The sequence below is a fragment of the Vidua macroura genome, chromosome 8 (assembly GCF_024509145.1).
Source record: "Vidua macroura isolate BioBank_ID:100142 chromosome 8, ASM2450914v1, whole genome shotgun sequence".
NCBI lineage: Eukaryota > Metazoa > Chordata > Aves > Passeriformes > Viduidae > Vidua > Vidua macroura.
In genome coordinates this window covers 19,280,478-19,304,561 of record NC_071578.1, presented here as the reverse complement: position 1 = coordinate 19,304,561, position 24,084 = coordinate 19,280,478, and the positions used below count along the sequence as shown (strand labels likewise).

The window sequence follows — 24,084 nt, the reverse complement described above, 5'->3', positions numbered from 1 at the left end:
CTGCCTCCTCATGAGTCCCAGAGGAGACCGTGGTCCCTTCCTTATGCCCCCTTGCCTGCTCTGGCTGTGTGGCAGACAGGCTACAGCCCCACTCTACTCCTGCACTTCCTTTCCAGTCTTGCAGACAAGCAGAGTAAATAAACCAGGCCCATGGACACAGAGTGTTAGCGTGTTAGGGACACAGCAGGGGAAGGAGGAACATGAAACCTCTATTGATCCCTTGAGGAATGATGTCCCTTCCTTATCTTATCAGATTCTGTTCACTCTTCAATTATAGTCTGTTGAAATTGGCCTCTTAACCCAAACAAGATAACCTGGGTAATGAGGAAAAGAGTGCAAGGGGGGGGGGGGGGGAGAGGAGAGAAGGGCAGAGTCCAGTGCATTAAACTATAGTTATAATTAGAAATATCTCCTTTAGTGTAATCTCCTCTGCCCCCACTATCCCCAGGTATCCTCTTCTTGCATCATGTATCAGGTAGACTACCACATATCCACTCCCTGACAAATGTATCATGCCATACACACCCCTCATTCCCTTGGTTGCGCTTGGTACCCACAAGAGGCACAAGACCCTGCATTTGTGCTTGACATTTTCTTTTATGTATGTATTTACCCTGTCGTACACCTTTTGTGTTCACACATCTCAGCAGATGCCACTTTGTCATACACACACTTCCACACGTGTTTGCGTTATTGACACTGCCCATCTCACCAGCTGTGTTTCCTCAGCACTTTGGTGGTACAGCTCCCAAAGCACCTTATCCCCACATCTGTCCAAAAGAACTGCTGGCAAAGATATGAGCACTGTTAGGACTCCCCCCTGCATCTGCTTAGAGCCATAGTTCATCAGTACATTTAGAAGACTCTCTGGCCATCGGGAAGCAGTGGCACAGAATCCCGAGCAGAGTCCCACGTATTGCTGTGCCTTTGCTCACCACTGTGACTCCCTGCATGTAACTGCAGAGTTGCAACGTTGTTTCCATGGATAAGACTAAGATCTTACACAGACCAATAATACCTACTTGCTAAAAGTCTATACTCCCAGCTGGACATGTTGCCCTAGTGATATGCCCAATGCTCCTCCTTGTACACATGTCGTGGGGTATAGGGCATGTCTCACCCAAATATCCATTACAGAGAAGATTGTCTAGTGGAACAATAGAGACTCAAAGGTTTATCTGCACAAAGGCACCCAGGTTTCCATGCTCAAATTACTTCACTGTGCACAGAGTGATCCTGGAGCATATTCAAGAAGTGCAGAAAGTGCTTTCATTTTGGAAGGTGGTGCTCTGAACAGTGCTAAGGCTTCACTTACAGGGCTCCTTATGCATGCATGCTTCAAAAGACTGTGTTCCCCAGGATCACTTTATCCCTTGTCTTTCACTGTGCCAGGGGCATTTCCTTGTATACACATCCACCTGAAATGGGTCATACTCCTTTCTGTTTCATGTCACCCTGTGCCACCAGCTCTCCCAATTTTGTCTGTGGGGCATGAAGAGCAATAGGTATGCCATAGGCATGTATTTTTCTTTAAATATTTGCAGGTCACAAAAACTCACGTAAACTGCAAAGGGGATTTAGAATCATGACGCTCATATTTTTACAAATTTGTTTGTGCTGTCTCATGTGCAAGCATACAAACTCATCCATGCAATTCCTCCCTGCTCTCCAGCCTGCACCTCTCACAGGAGTCTACATGCAGCCAGACCCACTTACTCTGTCCCCATCCTGTCTACCTTCATACTCACAGACCCTAAACTCAGGCACACATGTAGCCTGAAATTCTTAAAGCCACATAAGGGAGTTGAATGTTGATACTGAATGACTCAGCATCTTATTTGGCACAGTGGCCCAAACTGCCTTCTGGAAAGCCACAGCAGGTCTGATTTTGACACTATACAATTCAAATCTGCTTTAGCCTTTCACTCCATCCTTATCTCTTGCCCTTTCCTTATCCAACCCCGCCGAACTGTGCTGTCTTCCTATTCTGGAAACTCCATGTTGTGGCTCATCTGTCAGAAGCAGCACTACAAATATTGTCTCTTTTAAACTCTAAATTTTCTTTTTGTTACATACAGAAAGGGAATTTGGACATTGCACGTTTTCCACTCTGCCTCTACTTACACTGCCTTGGAATGTTTGTACATAGTGTATCCCTGAAATACACTTCCTTGTGCACTTGGTTTGCAAACATGGTATCCTTTTCTTCAGAAATATTATTCCTCCCTTTTCTCTTCTCTTATACATCTCCTCCATTCACATTGATTTTGTAAATGAATATGTATTTTTATGTATGTGTAATTTATGTATAAATGATTAATTTTTCAAGTTCAAAAGTCTACAGTTAAACAACCAAGAAGTGGCCTAAATTTAGACAAATATTAACAGCAGGCACTATTACCTAGCTACATCGTGCTGCGGTCTTTCTTTGTAGAGGCAGATGACCAAAGCTTGTTCTTAAAAGAATTTTTAGAGAAACATGGGTATATTGAAAGGCAGTAATCCCTTTAGAAAGAGCCCAAATCTTAGTGCTCAAAGAATCTAGTGCAATTTTAAAGTGAGCGCTTGAAAATGGACAGTGGGGTAATGAGGTTGCTGTTGTATTTTGGCCCAGCTTGAAGCAAATGAGAATTGATTTTGGGAATCAAAGGGCTGTGATATTATTCCTTCCTGACCAATGAGTGCTCTTTTTGTTGCCAGAACTATGCAAACTGCCCTGGAACTAGAGGTGGTACACGGCATCCTGTCTGACAGATACGTGAGGGTTTCTTTTGTGACTTTGTTGTCTGGTTGCGGTCTCTGCTTTTCCTTGTGTAAATTAGCAAACAGACATCAGTCTGCTTGCAAAACATGGGTACCACCCTTATCAACTGAAATACAGTGATGGGCATTTTGAGCAGAGCTGATCACTAATCTTGAAGCAATTTGTCTTCCAAGCAGAGATGGCTATTTAACCCTTATGCCTTGGACCCGTAAGAGAGGGAAGAATTCTTACCTTGGAAGGATGAGGATCTGTTGAAAATGGAGCTAAACATAGAAATAGTAAATTTTCCCCCAGGAGTGAACAATTATTAGAGGCAAACTCCATCCTACCTGGGTATGTGTGCATGTGTTAGGGAATTGCTAGAAGCCTGGAGAACAATATACTGTGCAGGTTTTAGAAATGCTACAGGAGCTGCAGAGCTAGGGGATGACAAAAGCAAGGAATGTCCTATTTCTATTTTTCATAGAGGCAGAGACAAGGCACCATAATCTCCCTTCCTGAATTAACAGTGAGGTTTGGTTCATATATAGCATTTTCTGGGAAGTGTATCTGTGTACTCACAGTCTGTTAGCTCAGGCTTTTGGCACATCACTCTTCCTCCTCTCTGTCAAAACTAGTACACACATAAATCCCAAGCCAGACAAAGGACAAAGGAATATCCTTCCCTGACTGCATCAAACTCCTGAATATGCTTCCTTTTGCGTACCAGCATTTTGTGTCACCACCTACGTGCCTGCTCAGAAACACGTCCTCTCTACCATATACCAATATGTAGTATCCAACCAACGGGCACGTTTTCCCAAAGGTACTTATCTGCCTTGTGCTTAAGAGTGCCTGTATAAATGTCCTGTACAAAAAAAATGCAGTATAGTTCGGCTTTTTTGTTCCCCATACCCACCTCTGAACACATAAATTTTTCAAATCTGCATACTATATACTAATGTACCCTCTACACTCCCATATCATTGCTCCTCCTCAGTGTCTGTATGGACAGACATATTCTCTCCATATGTCTCAAACATTTCATGCATATATCCTGTAATTCTTCATACCTGAACCACAGCTATTGCTCTCCTATGGCTCCAGGATTGAACTGTTGTGTTGTCCATTTCCCAGTGACAAGGGGTCTAGTTACAGGGTTATTGATTAGTTTTCATGCAGACAGATGGATCTGCCTTTGGTCTCCCCACCAAAATCCACCTCTGTATGGGCTGATTGTCACTGCTCCAGGGATAGGATTTCACCAGGAGACCACCCTCCATGCAAACATCCTTCACCCAGGCCACGGATGGTAATAAATGGAGTCAGGCTGAGCCGTAATAAAAGCAATTGAGTGGGTTACCTGTGCAGACATGAGATTTATACCTCCTCATATTTGATGTGATTGTTTTATTGAGTTCTCAGTGCAGTTAGGATGCCATTTATTTATTTATTTATATGCCTACTTATCATGGAAGAGGGGGGAGGCTCTTTCAGCCTGGCTGGTGTTCAGCCTCCGTCTTGTCAAATATGAGCCCATAGAAAAGGACTCTTCAGTTTTGCTCTGCTTTTTACCTAGACTTGGACTTGATGAGTGAGCCCTTCCCACATATCTCATTTCTTATGACAGACAAAGATGTTTGTTCCAGGACCCCTGAAACCTTGAGGACTGTCTGAATTATGAACCTAGTAGAAGCTAAGGGGCTGGTGTAAACCAAGACATGTGTATATAGTGATTTTCTAAAAGTGCCTCTTGAAAGAAATTCCTATTTACGCTGTGCCTGTTTTGGACAATGGTTTGTGATCTATGCACAGAGCCTCTTTATGCTATTGCAATAGAAATAGTAAGCACTGGCATTTCTTCTGACTCTGTGATCACATGTAAGCATTGAGAAATATTAGCAGGTGTAAATTGATTGGAAATGAATATTTGTAAGTGCACCCTGAGGAGTTTGGAAACTGAGAGATTAGATTTGTGATTTTCAGCTGGGTAGATAGCCATTTAAGTGCTTCAAAACCAGCCCTCAGTTACCGGCAATAGAGAAAACTGGAGGCTAGCACTGAATATCATAGTGTCTAGTATTTCATCACAAGCCTAACCATGTTTTTTTGGGTTTTCCAGCTCCTCTAGTCAAGTGGTAGCATAAGAATTTCAGTTCTCATTTAATAAAGTATGTTGCCAGTGCTTGTGGGGGCTTGAAAAGGGACCTGTCAGCTCTCAGAAGACTCAAAGGACTGCATTGTTAAGATGTTTTTTAAGATGTTTAATAGGAGTCAGATATCCAAATCCCATTAAAATTTAGAGTAGAAAATAGAAAACAAGTGAAAACAAACCTACATTGTATTACAAGTGCCCATGATTCTTATGCCAATTACACAGTTTAGGCTCTACCTTGGCGTTTTTAAACAGTTGGGACTGATAAATATGGCAATGCAGCTATAGGCTCCAATAGGTTAATTTTAATTACAGTGGAAAAAATCCTCATTCCTGTTAGTCTCAATTTTAAAAATAATCATTTTGGAGAAGAACTCAAACCTTTCTGATGCTTTCATGAGTAGTAATCATTGTTAGAGCCATCTACACACAGATGGGATTTCCTAAACCCCCAGTGAGCTATGTGGATTTCAGACCAATGGCAAATGCTTTTAGAAGTCTCTAGCTTTCCATTTATAGAGACCAACAGCAAAAGTGTGATGTCTAAATATTTTGCTGATTTTAAATGGAGAGCTTAAATTCCATTTGAATTTCACTATGCCTTAATTAAGGACAATGGAATCTAAGTGAAGCTCCGGCTTGTTCAACTGTTTTGAAGTCATGTACTGTTATTCAAGTAAAATGAAAATCTTTTGTTTAAATAAGCTTTGGGGTTAGCGATGAGAGTTTTCTGATATTTGATATATGTCTGAAAACACGACTTGGTTTTGTATGCACCATGTCATCGTATCGTAAAAGGTCCAGCTGGCCTGCTAGACCATTATCTATCTCTTTAGCCAACACAAGATTATTTCTTATTGTATACTTGCTTGTTATTAATGCCACCTACTTATATATATTCCAAGAAATCAGGAATTCCTATGGGATGCAATTCCACATTTTAATGGACCTCCCTATCAGAGGATACCTTCTGCTACCATTTAAATGTTTCCTTTCTTATTTCCCTCCCTTCATTCCTGCCTATAGTGCTTTGTTTAAACGTGAATAATTCCTTTCCTGTTGGAAGGACTGTGCCCTTCAGATCACTATATTGTTCTCACCCCTTCGTCATTTCTTGGCCAGGCCACTTATATTTTCTCCTCTTTTCTCCCAAAGTCAAATGAGTTTTTTTTCACATAATACTGATTCTGGTAAGTGAGGTTCAGCTCCATAAGACTCACTCACCCAGCACAGAACTGCAGCTACCTCTATGGCAGAGTGCAGCAATAATTCAGTGGTTGCAAAAGCTTGAAAATATTTAACTTCCAGCAAAAATCGAGCTTTTTATACATCTATAGAAAAAGGAAGGGCTGGGAATTTTAGGTGATAAAGGGGCCGATACGGTTCTGAACTTCAAGGTTCACAGAACAGGGAGTTCAAAACTTCCCAGGCACAACCAATTCTACTTGCTGACTAGCTCTCTTGAGCTAATATCTCTGCAATATGAAAATTAGAAAAAATGCGACTAGCTTATTGTACTTTCCCCCATACAACCTTCCAATGGCCAGATACGATGAATAAGACAAAGAGAAATGCTATGAGCATTCATTTACTCTTTCAGCTGCAGTAACATTGTCTGTAACCTCTGCTTTATGAGCCTGTCCTTTATTTGCAATGATAAAAAGAAGATAATACCAGGTTTGTGTCTGATGGAAAAGAGTCTGAATTTAAAGGAGTATATTCCCTGTAATGAAGCCCTGTGTGACCCGATTACATTCTTTGCTCAGCTGAAAGCAACTGGCAGTAGAAGTCTTCCACCTTGAAAGCATGCCCTGATGCAGGAAACCGCATAGGAACCTTAGACTCAGCCTCAGCTGGGAGAGAGGATTCCTGCTAGAATCCCAAGTTTCTTCTGTGCATGCCGGGAAATGCCAGTTTACAAGTCTTGGTAATCTCCATTGAGTACCGTCGGACAAGTTTTCTTCACCCCTCCCTCACACCAAAACAATGTCAGACAGAGGCAAATCCAGTCTATATGACAAGTCAAATATTTGGTGTCTATATTGAGAAAATTGACTTGTGCCTACTAAAAACCAGCAGTGGTGATAGGTTTGTGTGACATGCACACCCACACACACACTTGCAGGTTAAAACTCGGGCAGTTCACCCCAAGCTCACTGCAGACAATGCAGTTGTCACTGCTTTTGATCACTATGAACAAGCTGCCATTAGAGATACTCTGTACTCTTCCAACTTCTCCCTAGACTCAATACCTGTCTTCCAAGAATTACGGATTTGTTCAGGGGGAAGGAAAAACAAGAAGAGATTCACAGTGACTTTGGCCAGGATGTCCTTTGGGGAATTCTCAAGTGCTGCTGGCTAGTGAGGGTGGCTCAGAAAGCTCTGTTTGCGCAATACTGATTTCTTCCACATATAACACAGCCCCTGCTTCTTGCCAGACAATGTTTGTCTTGAAATGTTACATTTACCTCGATTGCATGAGCTAAAGCCTCAGCTGATGTAAAACAACCCAGCTCCAGTTTTGAACTTTTTATCGTTATGTGTTGAATGCAATGGAAATTTTTAGTGAAAGATCATACCGAGTTTTACAGAAGTAACTAAAACCTGTTATTTTCATTTTACAGATGGCAAAACAACCTTCTAAGGAGTTTGTGTGACCTGCCTAAGATCAGTCAGAAAATTAATATCAGAACTGTTAAGAGAAATCTGATCTTCGTATATGCCATTCTTTGCTCTAAACTGCATCCACTGAAATTGGCCATACGCTCAATAATATTTCAATGTACAAGTATATTTCACTGGTCCTTATAACACATGTCAATGTATGTGTCTTTCCATATGTATTTTTAAAAGCACATAATTACTGGAGACTTTAACTAGGCATCATTAGCCAATTGCCATATTGTGAAAATAGAAACATCTCCCTAAACCATATGCTTAACACTAGAAATTAATGGATACCCAATACCTAAGAGAAGATCAAAAAAGCATCCAGCAGTTTGACTGAGATAATATATCCACTAAACTCTATTCTCTTCCATGGGGTATTAGTCAGGTCTGTTCTCAGGAACTCAGGGTCCAAAGTGTATCCAGAAGACTGACTGAACCCTGAAATGCTTTACCTTTGGCATGCATTAGCTAAGAACTAACTGGGAGCTCCCAGTACTGAACCTGGCCATCCAAGAACTGGGATAGAGGTACAAATCAGGGGGAGGTTGTTTTGCTTTGCCTTTCTGGACCTCATTCATTAATCCAAAATAATTCATTAATTTAAGAGAAGCAGGAAGTGCTTAAGCAACAATTGCATAACTTAGAGTACCGTGAAAGTATGTCCGTGACATGCTCCCTCCTGTTCCTACTAACGTACACTGTCTTAATTCATATTTCTCTGGGATGATTATCACCTCACGAAACCTGTGTTCTTAGGTGAGCTATATGTTCTCCTAAGCAAAGGAAAAGTTCTCACTAGCATCTGCCTCCAAGTCCATTTTTAGGAGACTGCCACAAGGAGCATCTAAGTGTAGCAGTGTCTAAATTCATTTGAAACAGTCTAATCTGAAATGACCACAGATAACTGGTTTATAGTTATATGATAGGTGGACAAGTTTGGGCTGGCAGAGTGTTCAAGAAGCAAGGTGCTCACGTGATTTAAAGCATTAATTGCTTACCAAAGAATTAACATCTTCTGTCACTTGCCTGCTTCTCAATTACATGCACTGTGTATATGTGTGTGAGTTTGCATATATACATATACATATACATGTTTGTACGTATGTATATGTGTATACATACACATACACAATTGGTTTATACTGCATAGTACTTAATGTACTGAAGTACTGAAATACTGAAGTACTAAAGTACTGAAGTGGGAACAGGAAAGCTGTTGGCGCAGAGATAACTGATCTCGATCCTGTCATTTCTGGTGCACTTTGCTTATTAACTCATATACTCTCTAGACTTTTCCCATAATTAAAAGAAATCTACTGCATAGCAGAAGACTTTAGTATTTTTTCCTGAATCTTGACAGGGTAGTTAAGTCATGGTTTTTTTGCTAGAACTTATATCTACCCTTTGTTGGCATGAGTTTGGAATGAAAAAGTTTCTGATAAAACTCAGAACTAAATAACATGTTGTCCCAAATGTGTCCTGCCATTCTCAGTGCAATAGTGACAGACCAGTGCAATGTAGGCACACAGAATTAAAAAAAAATAATTTAAAAAAATTTTAAAGTGTTTAACGGAGACTTTTAAAACTGAATTGAAACTGTTGTTCTGTAGTTTCTCACCCAAAGACCTTTACTAATTTTAGACTAATTCTCAGAAAGAAAATAAAAGGTAATTAATACATTTTCAAAAAAAAACTTACAATAACCAAAAGTAATTTTTTTTCTGTGTACAAGGACATCTCCATTTTGAAGCACAGTATTCACAGTATCTAGGGATATAGGTAACTTCTTTTTCCGTAAATGCCTTGCTAATTGCCTTAAGATGTTAAGACGCTCCTGGATGTAGTTCTAACTGTTCTAGACACTGGGTAAAACCAGATTTTGCATTGGAAACCACATTTTGCAGAAGTAGGAAGACAGATATTTATTGATGGCTAGGTTTTAAAATTGTCATCTCTCTGAAGCTGCTCAGAGACTTAGTGTTAGATTAACTCCAATTTGTGATTGGTGATCAGAGAGATGACAATTTACTGCAGGTAAGGGATTTGCTGTTACAAAGAAACTGTCCTGATTCTCTATGTGAATTTTTACAATGAGGGAGAGAAAAATGTATGTTTAAATTGTGAGCTTCTTTGTGTTTTGTGAGTTCTGTGAGCTGGAGTCATGAAAGTCACTGGAGTGATGAAGTTCACGCTACTCTCCACAGCACAAGGATTGGACCCTAATATACTCAATATTTCCTATTTCACTGCGATTTTTTCCCAGTTCACTGTCCTGTTCTTGTCTAGGACAGACTTGCAAATTTTATGACCTGTGTTACGGGCTCACCTCCTCACAGATGTGAGGAGCTTCATACAAAGGTGAACAGTGGGAAGTTTGGTCTGAATTTTTAAAAGGAATGGGGAAAGACTAAATTTATGAAGCTAAAATGCTCTTGAGCCTTGGGGACTACACACTTAAATACCATTGCCATAGTGGGTCACAGCTGAGCCTCTCTAATAATATTTAGCAGTTACAAAACACTCGTCCTCAAAGTATTTTATAAGCACAATCTAACTGGCATCTGTCTCCACCTCCTTCTGAGAAAAATTAGTTTTCATTTCCAGTGTGGGGAAACTGAGGTACAAAACTCCCAAAACCCTGCTACAGACTGGTAGCATGGTGGCAGCCAAATCTGGTGCTCAGCTTTCTGCCTGGGACATCACAACCCAGACGTGAGGCACTGGGTCCAGCAAGCATAAGACGGAGATTTCAGTGACTTTGGATGCTGAGATCCCTTAAGCGAGCTGAAGTATAAATGTATGTTGGGTCTGTACATGCTGTTTCTCCAAAGAGCCTATGGCCATTCCTCTGGACTTCCATACCAACAGCTCAATTCCTTACAGGGATAGCTGTCTGTCCTTCCACAGCTGCCTTTGTAAGGTGTCTGAATGTCAAACTGTTATTATTTCAATACCTGACTGAGAGAGTAACAGAGACCTGGAGGTTTTTTAGGAGGGTGTATAATTAGCCGATCAGTATTATGTTACCCTGTTCATAACTTAATAACCATTTTAATACAGATGGCACACACAGGGATAATTTCCTAGGGTAGCCTAGCAGTATATTACAGAGACAGTGTGTCTGAGCGAATCTTTCTTAGCCAAGGTACATTCCACTAGCTAATTCTACCTGCTGTTTTCAAGATGATTTGGGATAATTCCATATCATTTGCAAAATATTAAAACCCATTTATATAGGATGCCAGATTTAGAAATACACAGTCTGAGTTATTAGACATATTTTGATAGATCTGCCATGAAAAGTGCAAGACAAAAAAATACCACTGTGTTTTCCTTGCTATTTATTTTTTGCTTCCCTTGCTAGAAATACACCAGGTTGTTTTTTTTTGGTTTTTTTTTTTTTTTTTTGGTTTTTTTTTTCTTTTTTATCTGGCTAAATTTGTTATATATCAAAAAGGCCAGTATACCAATTTGTGCATTTTATCTATGTAGACACTGCAAAAGCCTTCATGCTTATTTACACATACCATGTGTATATTTATCGGCTGGGAAGAGCCATACATTTGGAATTGCATTCAAAATTTCATGTATTTTCACTCAGTTGGTGAGGTATTTCTTGCCTATGTATGTACCTTTTGCAAATATCTTTGCGTTACTCTGTTTCTAGAGGTTGTATTTCTGTGGGCACAGTCAGGGTATCTGTACATACATAACACTAAAACGCTGTAATTACTTTTACTGTGTGCATGAGAGTGTTCTGTTGCCAAAGTGTGAAGATCTGATGTACGTTGTGTTTGAACGTGCAGGCGTGTGAGCAGTCTGAGCGCTTTGATGTCTGTCAGTACTTGATTACACCTATTCCTTTTTCTCCTGCATCGATCCTGGCTTTTTGCTTGTCAGATAGTTATTTTTGTCACCTCAAACCTGAGACCAAATCTGAGTCCCTCCAACGACAAAATCAACAAAATCTGCAGCCTAGCAGCCGGGGGAGGAAATGGGGGAGGCGGAGGGGGGCAAATGGTTTGCTAGTGCGAAATCGATTCGGCGGCTGCCCAGCCTTCTGCGAGAGCAGGGATCAGACCGAGTTGGGGCCACGGGGACCGCGGAGAGCAGCGCTCCCCAGCCGGGTAAAGAACCGCCCGGCAAATTTAGCCGTTCCCTCAGGCTACCGATGGGGAGTGAGCCGGGGGAGTGGGTGCAAGGGAATCCTTCCTCCCGCGCTCAGCGGCTCGCGGCTGTGAGCCCGGCTTGGCAGAGGATGACGGCAGCCTTTCGGCTCAGAGTTCTAATACGCTGGCAAGGCTGGAGGTCATCTACCCCGCTAGGGGTGTTCGAAGGACACGGGAAACCCCGGCTCTGCAGCCCGTCACCCCTCCAGCCTGAAGAGCACCCAAACCTTGCGGCAGTGCCGGGCTGCTCGGCGGGAGCTCAGCTGCTCTCGCAGCAGCGCTGCCCCGGCCCCCGGCTGCGCCCGGGCCGGGCGGCGGGCACAAGCTGCGGCCCTGCTGCAGCGAGCCCCGGGACGGAGCTCGGGGCGGCTGCTGCGGGAACGGGCAGCTGTTTTCCGTCCCGCTGCCCGGAACTGGGCTCGGAGGTCACGGCGAGGCCGGGGAGCGCCCGCTGGACCGGGCCGGGGACTGGCGGGCCATGCCTACAGGTCCTGCTGCGGGCAGGGGTCCGGAGAAGGCTGGATCTACCCTGACCGAGGAAGGATTAGGCCGTCCTCGCTGTTGGAAGGGGTTTTATTGGGCCGTAAAGATGCGACTGGGCCGCGAGCTGCGGGGTTCCTCTTACCTGTTTATGGAGGAGACGCTGGGGACTGTGTCGTTGTCGCAGATGCCCTCGGCCAATAACCTGTCCCGGATCTCCCAGGCGAACATTGTCGGGTTTTGTCTCTTGTACTCGGCGATTTTATCCACTACTTTGGGGGTGGCCACTTTGGGTTTGGAGCCTCCGATCACGCCGGGCTTGATGCTTCCCGTCTCGTAATACCTGCACAAAAGATGGTCAGTGGCCTGCCGTCCTTGAGCGCCCAGAGCCCCACTGGCCCTCAGAGCACGCCGCGGACCCCTGCCCCGTGCCCCACCTCGTCTTCGGCCCGCGGATACGCGGCCCCGGGCCGTGGCCGCTCGGGAGCTGCATATCGCCGCTCCGCGAGGCGCCAGACGGCAAGACCTGGGGCTGAGGCAATCCCTTCGTATCTCTAGAGCTCGCTTTCCTTTTTTTTTTTTTTTTTTTTTGGTTTGGTTTTTTCCCTTTTTTTTTTTTTTTTTTTTTTGTGTGTGTGTATGTGTGTGTGTGTGTGCTAGAAGCGAGGGGCGCTGCCTCCCCCTTCCCCCGTTTTACGCGCACACACTTCTTTTAGGCCTTGGGGTCGGGAAATGAAACAGAAACCCTCTCCCCGATGCAGCTGTCCGGAGGTGAAGCCCGCCGAACGCGGGATCGGGCCGGGCGGCCGGGAAGGGGGCGCGGGGAACGGGCAGTGGTGGGCTCGCACTCCGCCGCCTGGATCTCCCCGCCGGCCGCTCCCGAATCGGGGCGCTGGACGGGCTGCGGATGCAAGAGAACAGTTTATCCCGACCCCGGGGTCCCTGTAAAGCGGGTGTTCGTACAGGGCAGCGCCAGCCCGCTCCCCGCTGTCCTTTAGCTCTGCTGCCGGCAGCGTTTCCGTCCCGGCCTTCGCCGGGCACAGCAGCGCGCGTAGCGCACGCACCGGCGGCCCGGGCACTGCCGCCTGCTCACACCGCTCCGCGCCCGAGCGGCCGGGCCAGGGCCCTGGGTCTCCCCGAGTAGCCCCTAGGGATATTGCACACCTCATTTGGCGATGATCGGTTACCGCGGGCATTTATTTATTTATTTATTTGCCCCGTTGTTTGTTTATTTACCCGTGTATTTAGTAAGGCTGCTTACGGCTTGTTGTGAGTTAGGCTTTTTTTTGTTGTTGTTCCTGCTGGACTGGGGATTTTTTTGTTCTTTCGTTTTCTTTCTCCCGTCCCTTCTCTTTCCCGCCCTCCCACCCACTCTTCTCAAATTATTTTGTCTTCCCAGGAGTTTTCAAACACCGCCGGTGAAGGAAGGGGGGAGGCGGGGGAGAAATACGTCCTTGCCAGCTGGCAGAGGGGGCCCTGCTCAGCCGCGGGCTCCCACTGTGCGAAGGTGCCGGGGCCGCTCGGGGTCGTGGCGGGGAGAGCCCCGTGCCACGGGAAGGGCGGAAGGTCATACTGGAGCGGGGAAGGGATACAACGCTGCAGTCTCAGGGGAGGGGAAGAAGCTGCCTCTTTCCTTACCTGCCCAAGATCTTGCTGACACAACCGTGGCTGACCCGCAGCTGCCTGGAAATGTCACAGGGTCGCACCCCCTGGTGAGCCAGCTCCACTATCCTTTGTCTCACCACGTCAGGTAGGGGCCTGCCGTTCACAAACACCCCCCCGAGCTGGTTCACACCCCCGTGCCCTGCTGGGGAAAGAGAAATAAAAAAAACACAACAACCCACGCACACCAGAAACACACCGTTAGTCGTGGATTCTTTACCACTCGCACTGCAAATTCTCCAGTCATTACAGATGGATGGAGGTGATGGCGGGGGGTCGAGAGTGGGGAACAGGACGTGGGGAAGCAAGAGAAGATAAACAGGGAGAAGGAGAGAAAGAAGGAGCTAAAACCAGGGAGAATGAGAAAATGAGATAAAGAGAGAAAGAAAGGAAAGCAAGGGAAGCAAGAAAGGAAGCAAGAAAGAAAGAAAAGAGAGGAGGAAAGATGGAAAGGGAAGGGAGAATGAATTTTCCCGAGACGGAGGAAGATTGTTCTCCACGTTCCCGTATGCCGCCCTCCCTTCCCCAAGCCGCTTTCCTCCTGCGGTCCCGATCGGGATGCCGGAGCGGTGGATTCTCACGGCCATTGTGATGGGCCGAACATGGAAACAGCGCCCGCGCCCGCTCCTCTCCCCAGAGCAGGGCAGTGATGCACTCCCAAACTCCAGAGCTCGACCTCTTAGAGGCTCCGGGCGGACTCTGCCGCAGTCCCCCTTCTCTTTACTCCTGGGCTTTTTCTCTCATTTTCTTTGCAGGATTTTCTATCACGTTGTCAATTACAGTTCCTCGCGAACTCCGCCCTCTCCTCACCCCGCGGCATGTCCCCCATGCAAGCAGTCCTATCCCGTTATTTTAGGATGCGAGTTGAAAGGACTCACAGAGAAAAAGAGAAAAGAAAAAAAAAATGGAGGGGGAGAGAAAGAAAATATTTTGCGTCCCGCAGCTGGTGTTCCTTTACAGACAGACCTTCTCTCTCATTAGCTTTCGATCTTTACAGGAAAAAAAATCCAGAAAAAAAAATAATAACAGACTTGTACTGTTCCGGGGTTTTTGTTTTTGTTTTTTTCCACTATACAAATCTAATTCAGGGAGAATTTTAATTCTCCGTTTTCTTCTCTCCCCCTCTTTCCAGGCAAAAACCTGCTCTCTCTCATATATGACTGCAAGGATCGCTTTTTTTTCTCCCGGTCTGTCTTTCTCCATTTCTAGAAATAACTTGGGGAAAAAAAAAAAAAAAAAAAGTATGCACCTGCTAAGCGTGGACATGAGAAGCGGAGTGACGGGGATAAAGGGAAATATCTCCTTTTGGGACGCAATGAGACAGTTGGTCGTGAATGAAACGTCTACGTTAGAGCCGAGAGCAGTTCGCCGTTGCCAGGGCATGGGGAGATGCGCGCTCGCAGGCGGTACAGCTTCGCTGGCGCTGCCACCTGAGCGTCCCTGTCTCCAGAATATCCAGCTGATATAGCTGTGGAGTGCACTCTGTATTAAAGCTTTCCTTTCACACAACCCTAACCTCCTTTATTTCCCTCGCCAAGAGATCTTAGTTCGTTTTGCAGTTTGCTGAAAAATGATCTGTTTGTATTTTCGTTGAGGTTTTTTTCTCTCCTGCTTCTGACACTGACTTATTGGCTCTGAACTTAGTGGAAACTCTCATTGCCCTGCGATCGATCCAAGTCCTTTCGCACAAATAGAGTTTTTCCCATCTCCCCCACCCCTTCAGTTACACCTTCACACATCCCCTCCCAGCCCCATCGGCCGGGGCGCCGGCTAGCTTTCCCGTCGTTCCCCGCTGAACCGGAGTTAGGTTTTGCATTCTTTTGTTAGTCTTTTTAAAAACATATTTAGAGATTCAGAGGGGTATATTTATCTTCTTCCACTAAAACCCGCGGGTATATATTGTGTTCTTCCTCCATTTGTTCAGAACCCCTTTGCACATGTTGCCTCTAAAGTTACAAGATAGCAATTTCTTCGGCAACTCCATGATAAATAATTCAAAGCACCTATTATAACTCGCATTACAAAGTATTAAAGGGCAACAGATGCAAAAAAGATTAAAAATTAATAATTCAAATTATTTCAGTCCAGATATTTTTCACACGAGTTTGTTTTGTTCTGCCCCGTGGTTTTCTAAAATTCTTTCTATCAGAGCAGCCAGATATTTACGTGTATTTATCTGCATGTAAGTACTGGCATCTGTATGTGCTGTCGTACCGATCGTGTGTGCTGTCTGCATGTCAGGAGCCTGTGCCCGCATCTGTTTAAACTGCTTAATAGGAAACGAATTAAATGTTGGTGGGGTCTTTTTGTTTTGTTTAGATTTGGTGTTCTTTTGTTTTGTTTTGGTTTGGGTTTTTTTTTTTTTTCCCCCCAATCGGAAGCCAAAAATTGGTCAGGAATCTCCCTGGAGTTTTTAAAAATCAGCGACAGTGAAATGCCTCTTTCGTCTGCTGACATGTTTCGGATCGTACTGGAGCCGGAATTACTGATATCGCATCTGGAAACGTATCACACTGCTGAAAACTAAAAATAATGTCCAAAGCACGGAGTGTTTGCTGTTAAAGCTCTTTGGAAATCAAACCTCACATTTTAAGCAATGTATTCTGGAAATCAGTTATTAGGAGACAGAAAGGCAGTTGCCTACATCCGCGTTTGGGGATTTAATCGTGGGTTTGTATTTCTGCACCTTCGTTCTCAAGGCAAAATCGGGATTTTTTTTTTAAGTTCAAGCATTTCCATTTTCTATCTTTTCGATTTGTGTTTTATGCAGCGGGCAGGGCGTGTCCTTAAAAGTTTCGGTGTCAAAAGTTACAAATTGCTCTTAATTATTCATTTCCTGACTCAACATACTCTCAATCTCGGTTTTCTGTTTGTATTTTTTCTTCTTCAATTTAAATCTCGGAATTACTTTCTCTCCTGCGATTTAATTAAAATCAATGGAAATTCCTTGTTACTGCCCCTGGTAAAGGAGGCTTTTCACGTTCCTTCTTCCCCCTCTTAAGAAAGCCTTTTAAAATTGAAAATGTAGCATGAATGCCCTTTCCTCTGTACCAGGAATGTATTTAAAATTCACACCGGGTATCTGGTAAATAAACCAGGAGGGATAGTGACTTCTTGGGAGCCTCCAAAGCCACTTCATCTCCCTGCCATACAATTGTCCTATTTTTCCCGCAGTCCAACCTTTCGCCAAACGAAAACGACTCACGGAACAGCCACCGACTAACCCGCCATTAATTCGAAACTGGCATCTTCCCTCTCTGCCACCGAAATCCGAAATCAAAGCAAACAGCATCACATCGCGGGGAGATCTGGGGGGTTAAAGCCGAGGAGCTTTGCGGGGAGTCCCGGCCCGGCTGGGCACAGGCAGGGAAAGGGCCCGTCCCGGGGGCTGACACGAGTCAGAATAAACTCTTGTCTGAAGGGCCACGGAGAAAATGTATTTGCGGAGCATAGCTCTGGTTCGGAGGGGGATTTCCTTCGCGCGCTCAGGGCACGCAGCACAGGCACAGCAGCACTCAGTCCCTGCCCTCGGACTGGGGGTCCTGGCCCCCGCCCCAGTGCCGGCACGGAGCTCGGCTGCCCTCAGCTCCGGGGCTGCCCGGCATCCTTGCCCTGCTGCTCGGGCCGGCACTATTCGACCTGCCTTCTGAACGACTCTCTAAGCCCGGAATCGGCCAGGGTGAAAAGGTGGACCTGGAGGAGAATCAGGTGAGGAAGGATGGTTGGGGAAGGAAGAATGAAGGGATGAGAAAGGGACAGCAACGGAAGGAGCCGGGCTCCAGTACTCACGGTGCATTGCTGAGAAGGGGTCTGCTTTGCAGTGCATATCCATGGGGAGGCAAAGGAAGGGGAAGAAATCGGCTGAAGCCGCCGTGTCGCCTCTAAAACTCAACTTCAAGACTTAGGGGAGAAAAAAATTGGAAAAAAAAAAAAAAAAAAAGGAAAACAAAACAAAACAAAAAAGCACACGAGGAGAGGAGAGGAGGGGAGCGGCGGGATGCGCTGGGCCCCCGGCCCGGCGAAGCGGGCAGCGAAGTACTTTCCGGGGGGCAGGAAGGCTGCGCCGGCCTTGGGGGAGTCAGCAGAGTCCGTGGGAGCGAGGGACTGGCGGCGCCGGGGGGCAGGTGGGTGTCATGGCTGGGAGGGCTCAGAGCATCCCCGGCGGCGGGGAGGGGGTGCCGGAGCAAGGTGCGGCCGGCGGCCAGGCGGCAGAAGGCGCAGGAGGACGCGGCTCTCCCTCCTCCTCCTCCCGCGGTCCGGGGCTAGTTCATTTAAGTTCAAAGCAGAGTAGCAATCCCCGGGAAAGCGGCGAGCGGCGGGCGGGCGCGACCCCTCCTCTCGGCCGGGCGGCGGATCCGGCGCCCGGCGGACTTTCGCCCGAGGTGGGAAGTGCTTGCGAGAAGCCGGGGCCGGCGACTGGAGCCTCCGCTCCCGGTGTGTGTCTCTCTAAAAGCCGCAGCGCCCTCAGCCCCCCGCCCGCCTCCCCGGAGATGGATGACTTGTCAGACAAAGGCAATAGATTCCGACACTCTCTGATTCGCCAGCGCGCCGAGCCGAGCGCGGCCAGGAGAGGAGAGGGGAGAGGAGAGGAGAGGAGAGAGAGGAGGGCCGGGCCGGCGGCGTTCGGTGCGGGGGGGGCCGTTGCCTGCGGGACCGGCGGCGGGGGAGCCCCGGCCGCGCGCTCCGGAGCGCCCCGGGCCGCGCGTGTGCGGGGCGGCGGCGCCCCTGCCCGGCCCGCGGGAACGGACGTGAGCCCCGCTTTGTTGTCACTTACGGCTCAGGATCCTTAACTCCCTTATTTAACACAAGCACACACGCCTTGCTAGTTTCACCTTCCTTCTCACGCTCCGCTTTTTTTACCGCAGCCTTTACCCGGGGTAAAGCGGGACAGGAGGGGGATTCGATACACATCAAGGCTTCCGTGGTGTGCGGCTTAGTGTGAGAGAAAGAAAGAAAGGAGGTGAGGGACAGAGAAGAAAGAAAAGAAAAAGGAGACAGAAAGAGAGGAATGTGTAGAGAAGGAAAAGAAAGAAAAATAAATAGAAGCCAGACAGAGAGAAAGAAAGAACGAGACATAGAACGAAAGAGCAAGCAAGCTTCTGGCACCTCTTTAAACCAAGAAATTAGGCCCGTTTCAGTAATTGCGAAGTTTTCCCTGACATGCATTTGGGGAAAAAACCAGCAAATCCAACCTCACACTTTCCACATCTCTGCTGCTTCTCCCTCCCTCCCTCCCTCTCTCTCTCTTTCTCTCTCTCTTTTTTTTTTTTTTTTTTTTTTTTTTTTTTTTTTTTTAAATGCTAGAATGGGATTTTAAAATTATTTTACAAATAAGTCTACTGCTAAAATAGTAGCAGTACGGCTAAAATAGATACGGCTTTGACCTAGCAGAGAAATATAGAGCAAGTAAGAAACACCTTCTTAGGGTAATAACCAGGGGCAGGAAGGCAAGACAGAAATTGCTGTGAGCTCAATTTTGATTTTCAGAATTGAGAGATTACCATCACCTGAAATGTACTTCCTTCTCTTTTCTTCCTTCATTCTTCCCCATCCCTCTGCTTATCTGTCACTAAACAGCCCCCCCACCTTTTTTTTTTCTTCCTAACCACTTTAAGTAAAGAATGTCTGAGAGATCTTTATGAAATATTTTCCACTGTCTCATAAATCATTTTGGCACTTCAGCTGATGTTTTATCTTTCTCTCTCCTCTCTGTCTTTCCCTTGTGTGAAAAAAAAAAAAAAAAAAAAAAAAAAAAAAAGATGATTTGGAAAATAAAATTTTTTGTTACAACACCGGGATTACATAGAAGTGAGTCCTCGGTGACTGCGGGGCTGCGCTGCGGACAGGCGCGGCGGGCACGGCTGAGGCGGCCCTGCTCGCCCCTGCCAGCAGCTCCTGCACACGGTGAATTTTGCACGGGACCGGGGGGCTCTGCGCTGCCCGCTCAGGATCTGCGCTACCGCCCGCCTGGCGAAGGCAAAGGCACAGCTCCGTCCCTCCCGGAGAACTCCCGCCGCACGCCAAACTGAGGGCGGCCGCTGCTGCCCGCGGGCTGCCCCGCTGCCGGGCCGGGGTACCCTGCTCACCGTGGACGCGCCGTGGCTCTGACCCGCCGGCCGCAGCTCGCCCACCCGCCGGGTCCCTCATCAGCGTTCCCGCCCCGGGCCCCGCGCCGGCCGCGGCGGGACCGCCCCGCGCAGGGGCTGAGGGGCCGGCCGCGCTCCGGTGCGGGGCGGCGGCGCTCCCCACCGCGGCCTCTAGATGGCGCCCTCCGGTCGCTTGGCAGAGCGGAGATGATCCGGCGGCGGGCCCGGGCCGCCGCGATCCCGCCGGGATCCCCGGTACGGCACGGCACGGCACGGCCCGGCACGGCACGCCACGGCACGGCCCGTGCGCATCTGTCCGTGGGACAACGGCGGCTGTCGAGTCCCACCGGCAGCAGAGTCTCCTGTTCACCGCGGGGCCGGGAGCCCCGCTTATCGCCGCTGCCGGGAACCCCTCCCGCCACTCGGCGCCTCCCGTGTTGCCCGTGGCTGGAAACGGCCCTGTAACAGCTCTCCGTCACCGACCGGTCTAGGTCGCTTCTCGTCTTCCAGCAGTCACCCCCGGCCTTCCTCCCTTCCGCCCCAGGCAGCCCCGATTGCCCGGCGCGCTCGGGGCCGTGCTCAGGCACACAGTCGAGGCCGAAGGCAAAGCGGGAGGTGCGGGCAGGAGCCCCCGGCAATGCCGGGTGGAAGGGAACTCCCCGCGCCTGCACTAGCACTTGGTGAGTTCACGGACCCTCTCTCAGAGATGCTCTGAGCCTTTGTAACTGACGATTGTACGGTGAGAAGATAACAGTTTGGTGGTGTTCTGGGGAAGCCGGTGGATCCTAAATCTCTTCCCGATAATGTATTTTGCCTTAGTTTCTTCACTATTTTCCCATATCACTGGGAAGAAAGACAGGAATAGCAGGCTCGAGAAATATAAAAAATGAGCACTCTGCGACACGAAGCCTGAATCCCACACATGGAGGGAACCCGAGTAAACCGGGGAGCCCTGAGCCTGGTAGAACAAGAGAGTTTTCTGAGGAGATGGGAAGGGAAGGGAAGGGAAGGGAAGGGAAGGGAAGGGAAGGGAAGGGAAGGGAAGGGAAGGGAAGGGAAGGGAAGGGAAGGGAAGGGAAGGGAAGGGAAGGGAAGGGAAGGGAAGGGAAGGGAAGGGAAGGGAAGGGAAGGGAAGGGAAGGGAAGGGAAGGCTCTCTGCTTTCTGTCCCCTTCCCCCACCACACACACCACAATATCACCTGGTACCCTTTCCCACACTAGACTTCCTGGAAGTATTGCTTTATCAACATTCAAATCCACTGAACAATTTCTGCCAACCAAAATCAAAAATACCAGGCTGTCGGCACGCTCCTGGGCACTGCCGTGTGCCCTGAGGGACCAGGTGAGGCCAAGACCACGGGCCTCTTTCCACTCCCACAGCTTCCCATCTATTCCACTTCAGGAGCCCTGTGTGCTTATTTCCCTCTCCCACTTTAGATTAATCTTTTCTTTTTTTCTAATCTCTTTTCTTTGCTTTGCTTTGCCTTGCTTTTCCTTTTTTCTCTCTTGCTTTTATTTCTTTTTCTCAAAGAGAATCTGAGGATCTCCCCTTTCTTCTCTAACCCAGCCTTCCCCCCGCCTTCCGCCAAGCTAGAAACATTTACACTTCAAAAGAGACGGCTGCCTCTCTGCGGAAATTTCAAGAAAAATAAACTTTTGAGGGAGTTGCAATGATAGCCATCTTTCGATCTGCTTCATTAGCCGCCTTTCTCCATCTGATCAAGTCGAAATCTTCTCCATTGATCCTGTTTCCCACCCTTGGTTCCAATACACATAACCTCGAGGGTCCTGTCAGCTTCCCTTCGAAGTCATTTGAGTTCTCCCGAGCTGCCTTGGCTTCCCTAGCTTGCCGCCTCGCCTTGTCCCTGGGAACCAGGTTCTACAGCCGCTGCTCTCGGAAGCTGCTCCCCCTGCTCCTCTCTCGGCTCGGGAAGGGCGCTGTGCCCATGAACAATAGGGGTCGGGCGGAGGGAGGGACCCCTCGGAGGGCTCAGGCCTGCAGCAAACAGTTGTGCCTGCGATCGCAGTTGGCTCCAGAGCCAGAACTTGTGCCCACGCTGGTTCCCTGTTTTCTCCGGGTTGTCTGTAGCCAATTATGCTGGAAAACAGCTAAACGCGACCTATGGCCATAGGATGCAGGACGGTGTGCTGCAGAGGTAGAAGTTTTGGATTTGTACACCACGGAGATGCCACTGAGTTGTCGGCTCCACACCCTGTCTGTCTTCTTCCTCTTGTCAAGTGCACAGACGCTTACAGCCTAAATGTTGGTAGTTTGGAGGTGATCTAGCTCAACCCTTAATATTCTCAGCACCATATTTATGAATTCACAGAATAAATCTACACTGACTGTCTAGGTGTGTTTTTCTGACACATAGTTTCTGCATCGACTAACTTAACTTCACCCTGAGAAAGTCGGTGGCGAAATCCCTATCTGTGAAAAGATAGAGGAAAAAAATGAAAACACATTCCGCCCCTTCCCCCCTACCCAAAGATGTGAGCATTTAAGGGAAGGAGTTGGCATGTGTGTGTCAGAGGGCTCTTCAAGGAAGGGGACACTTTGATAAAACATTCCTGGACGACTTTTGGGGTGCTTTGTCTGAGAACAGGATGATTTCTGGCCTGTGATTTCTCGCTGCCTCTCGCCAACAAGCACCCAAATGAAAGGGGTACCCACATCTTCTTTGTAGGGGTGCTGTGGTCTGATCATACTGGAGGGGAGCAGCTGATGGGGCAGGGCGGAGGTGCCGAGCAGTAGCATGGAGACATGGAAACAGGACCGAAGCTGCGGGAGATTTCCGAAGGGTGCGTAGGGCTGGGCAGGGCCGAGCAGGGCGGGGGGAGGCAGCCAGCGTCCAGCTGCTCCTCCCCGTGCCCCCCAGCCGCTCTGCCCAGAAGATGCGAGATTGCTCTTGGTGGCCGAGTTTAACAAATAAACATGAAGTTAGGTTTTAAACGAACAATTATTAAGAAAGAAGGCGCGAAAAGAATAAAAGACCCCCATCCTTCCCCTCCCCCTGTGTCTCCGAGCCCCTCTTCCCCTCTCCCTCTTTCTCCCCCCCTAAGCACCTCTGGTCACGTTGGAGGATGAGTTTTTGGAGAGCTTCTGGTACAATATGGAGCACCACGGGCTGCAATTTCACACTCCACAGCACATTCCCCCTAAAGCTACTTTCTTTTTTTTCCCATCTAAGACCCCCTCATGTCTCCCCCTCTCTCTTTCTCTAGCTCTTTTGTGAGCCATGGGTGGGTTGCATGTCTGGGGGACGCCGGGGCCGCGAGGAGGCCGGCGGCCGGGCCCTGCCAGCGGGGCGGGTGCGTGTGTGTACCGGGGGGCTGCGCTCCCCCCTCGCCCTGCCTGCTGCTGGCTTTTCCCTTCTCTGCATTTGTTTGCCCTGAATGGTAATAGCCCACGTGTGCTGCTCTTTATTCAGTCACCGACACTTTAACCTCTCCTCTTTACAAGAGAGCGTTTGCCACAAAAACGAGACAAGCCGAAGACCTTTTGCAGCCTCATTGAGGGGAAAAAAAAAAAAAAAAAAAAAAAAAAAAAAAAAAAAAAAAAAAAGAGGAATAAAAAGGAAAGGGAAAAAAAAAAGAAAAAAAAGGGGGAAAAGAGGAAGAGTGGAGGGGGGGGAGAGCCAACAATGTGAAGAGACACTTCTGCAACAAAGCCGCCTCTCAGCGCACCGGGACGGCCGGAGCTGGGGCGAGTCTCCAAGCCTCCCGGGCCGTAGACATATGGAGAGAGGGGCGGCCTCAGCACAGCCCGCCCCAGCCTGCCCCTTCCCAGCCTAAGCAGGCAAGCAGGGAGGGGGCACACGGCTCCCAGCACCGAGCTGGGGTCTCGGTCCATCCCTGCCCCCGAACGTCGCACTCAGTGCGGGCTGGAGGAGCCCCCGCTGCAAGTGGGGTCCCCAGACCTGTTTCCCGTCGAGGCGGCCTCCACGGGCCGGCTTCGCCCTCTCACCACAAAATTCCTGCCACCAATCTCTCCGTTTGTCTGTCCCGCAGTCCCAGAGCCCCTCCGGTCGTCTGCCTGCTCCTTTCTTTGCCCGGGAGCGGTGGAGTGGGGGTGAGGACAGGGGGTTTCATGCTGCTCCTCTGACCCAAAAACGAACT

The 24,084-nt window shown here is 47.9% G+C and overlaps 1 protein-coding gene and 1 long non-coding RNA gene across 6 annotated transcripts in view; one reads left to right on the top strand and one right to left on the bottom strand.

Moving 5' to 3' along the window:
• LOC128810501 (uncharacterized) overlaps positions 1-7,660 on the top strand; it is a 187,506-nt gene extending 179,846 nt beyond the window's left edge. For both annotated transcript variants that reach the window (XR_008438052.1, XR_008438054.1), the window contains one exon: positions 7,523-7,660. This is a non-coding gene — a long non-coding RNA (uncharacterized LOC128810501). The remainder of the gene's footprint in view (positions 1-7,522) is intronic.
• Positions 1-17,726, bottom strand: part of PAX2 (paired box 2) — an 87,501-nt gene extending 69,775 nt beyond the window's left edge. For 2 of the 4 annotated variants that reach the window (XM_053983377.1, XM_053983378.1), the window contains exons 1-3: positions 17,669-17,711; positions 13,856-14,024; positions 12,363-12,560 (exon numbers count right to left, since the gene is read on the bottom strand). In XM_053983377.1, the coding sequence (XP_053839352.1) occupies positions 12,363-12,560; positions 13,856-14,024; positions 17,669-17,711 (410 nt within the window). Of the gene's footprint in view, positions 1-12,362; positions 12,561-13,855; positions 14,025-17,668 lie in introns of all 4 variants that reach the window. The other 2 variants (XM_053983379.1, XM_053983376.1) reach the window with 2 other exon arrangements.
• Between the last annotated feature and the right edge of the window lie 6,358 nt (positions 17,727-24,084).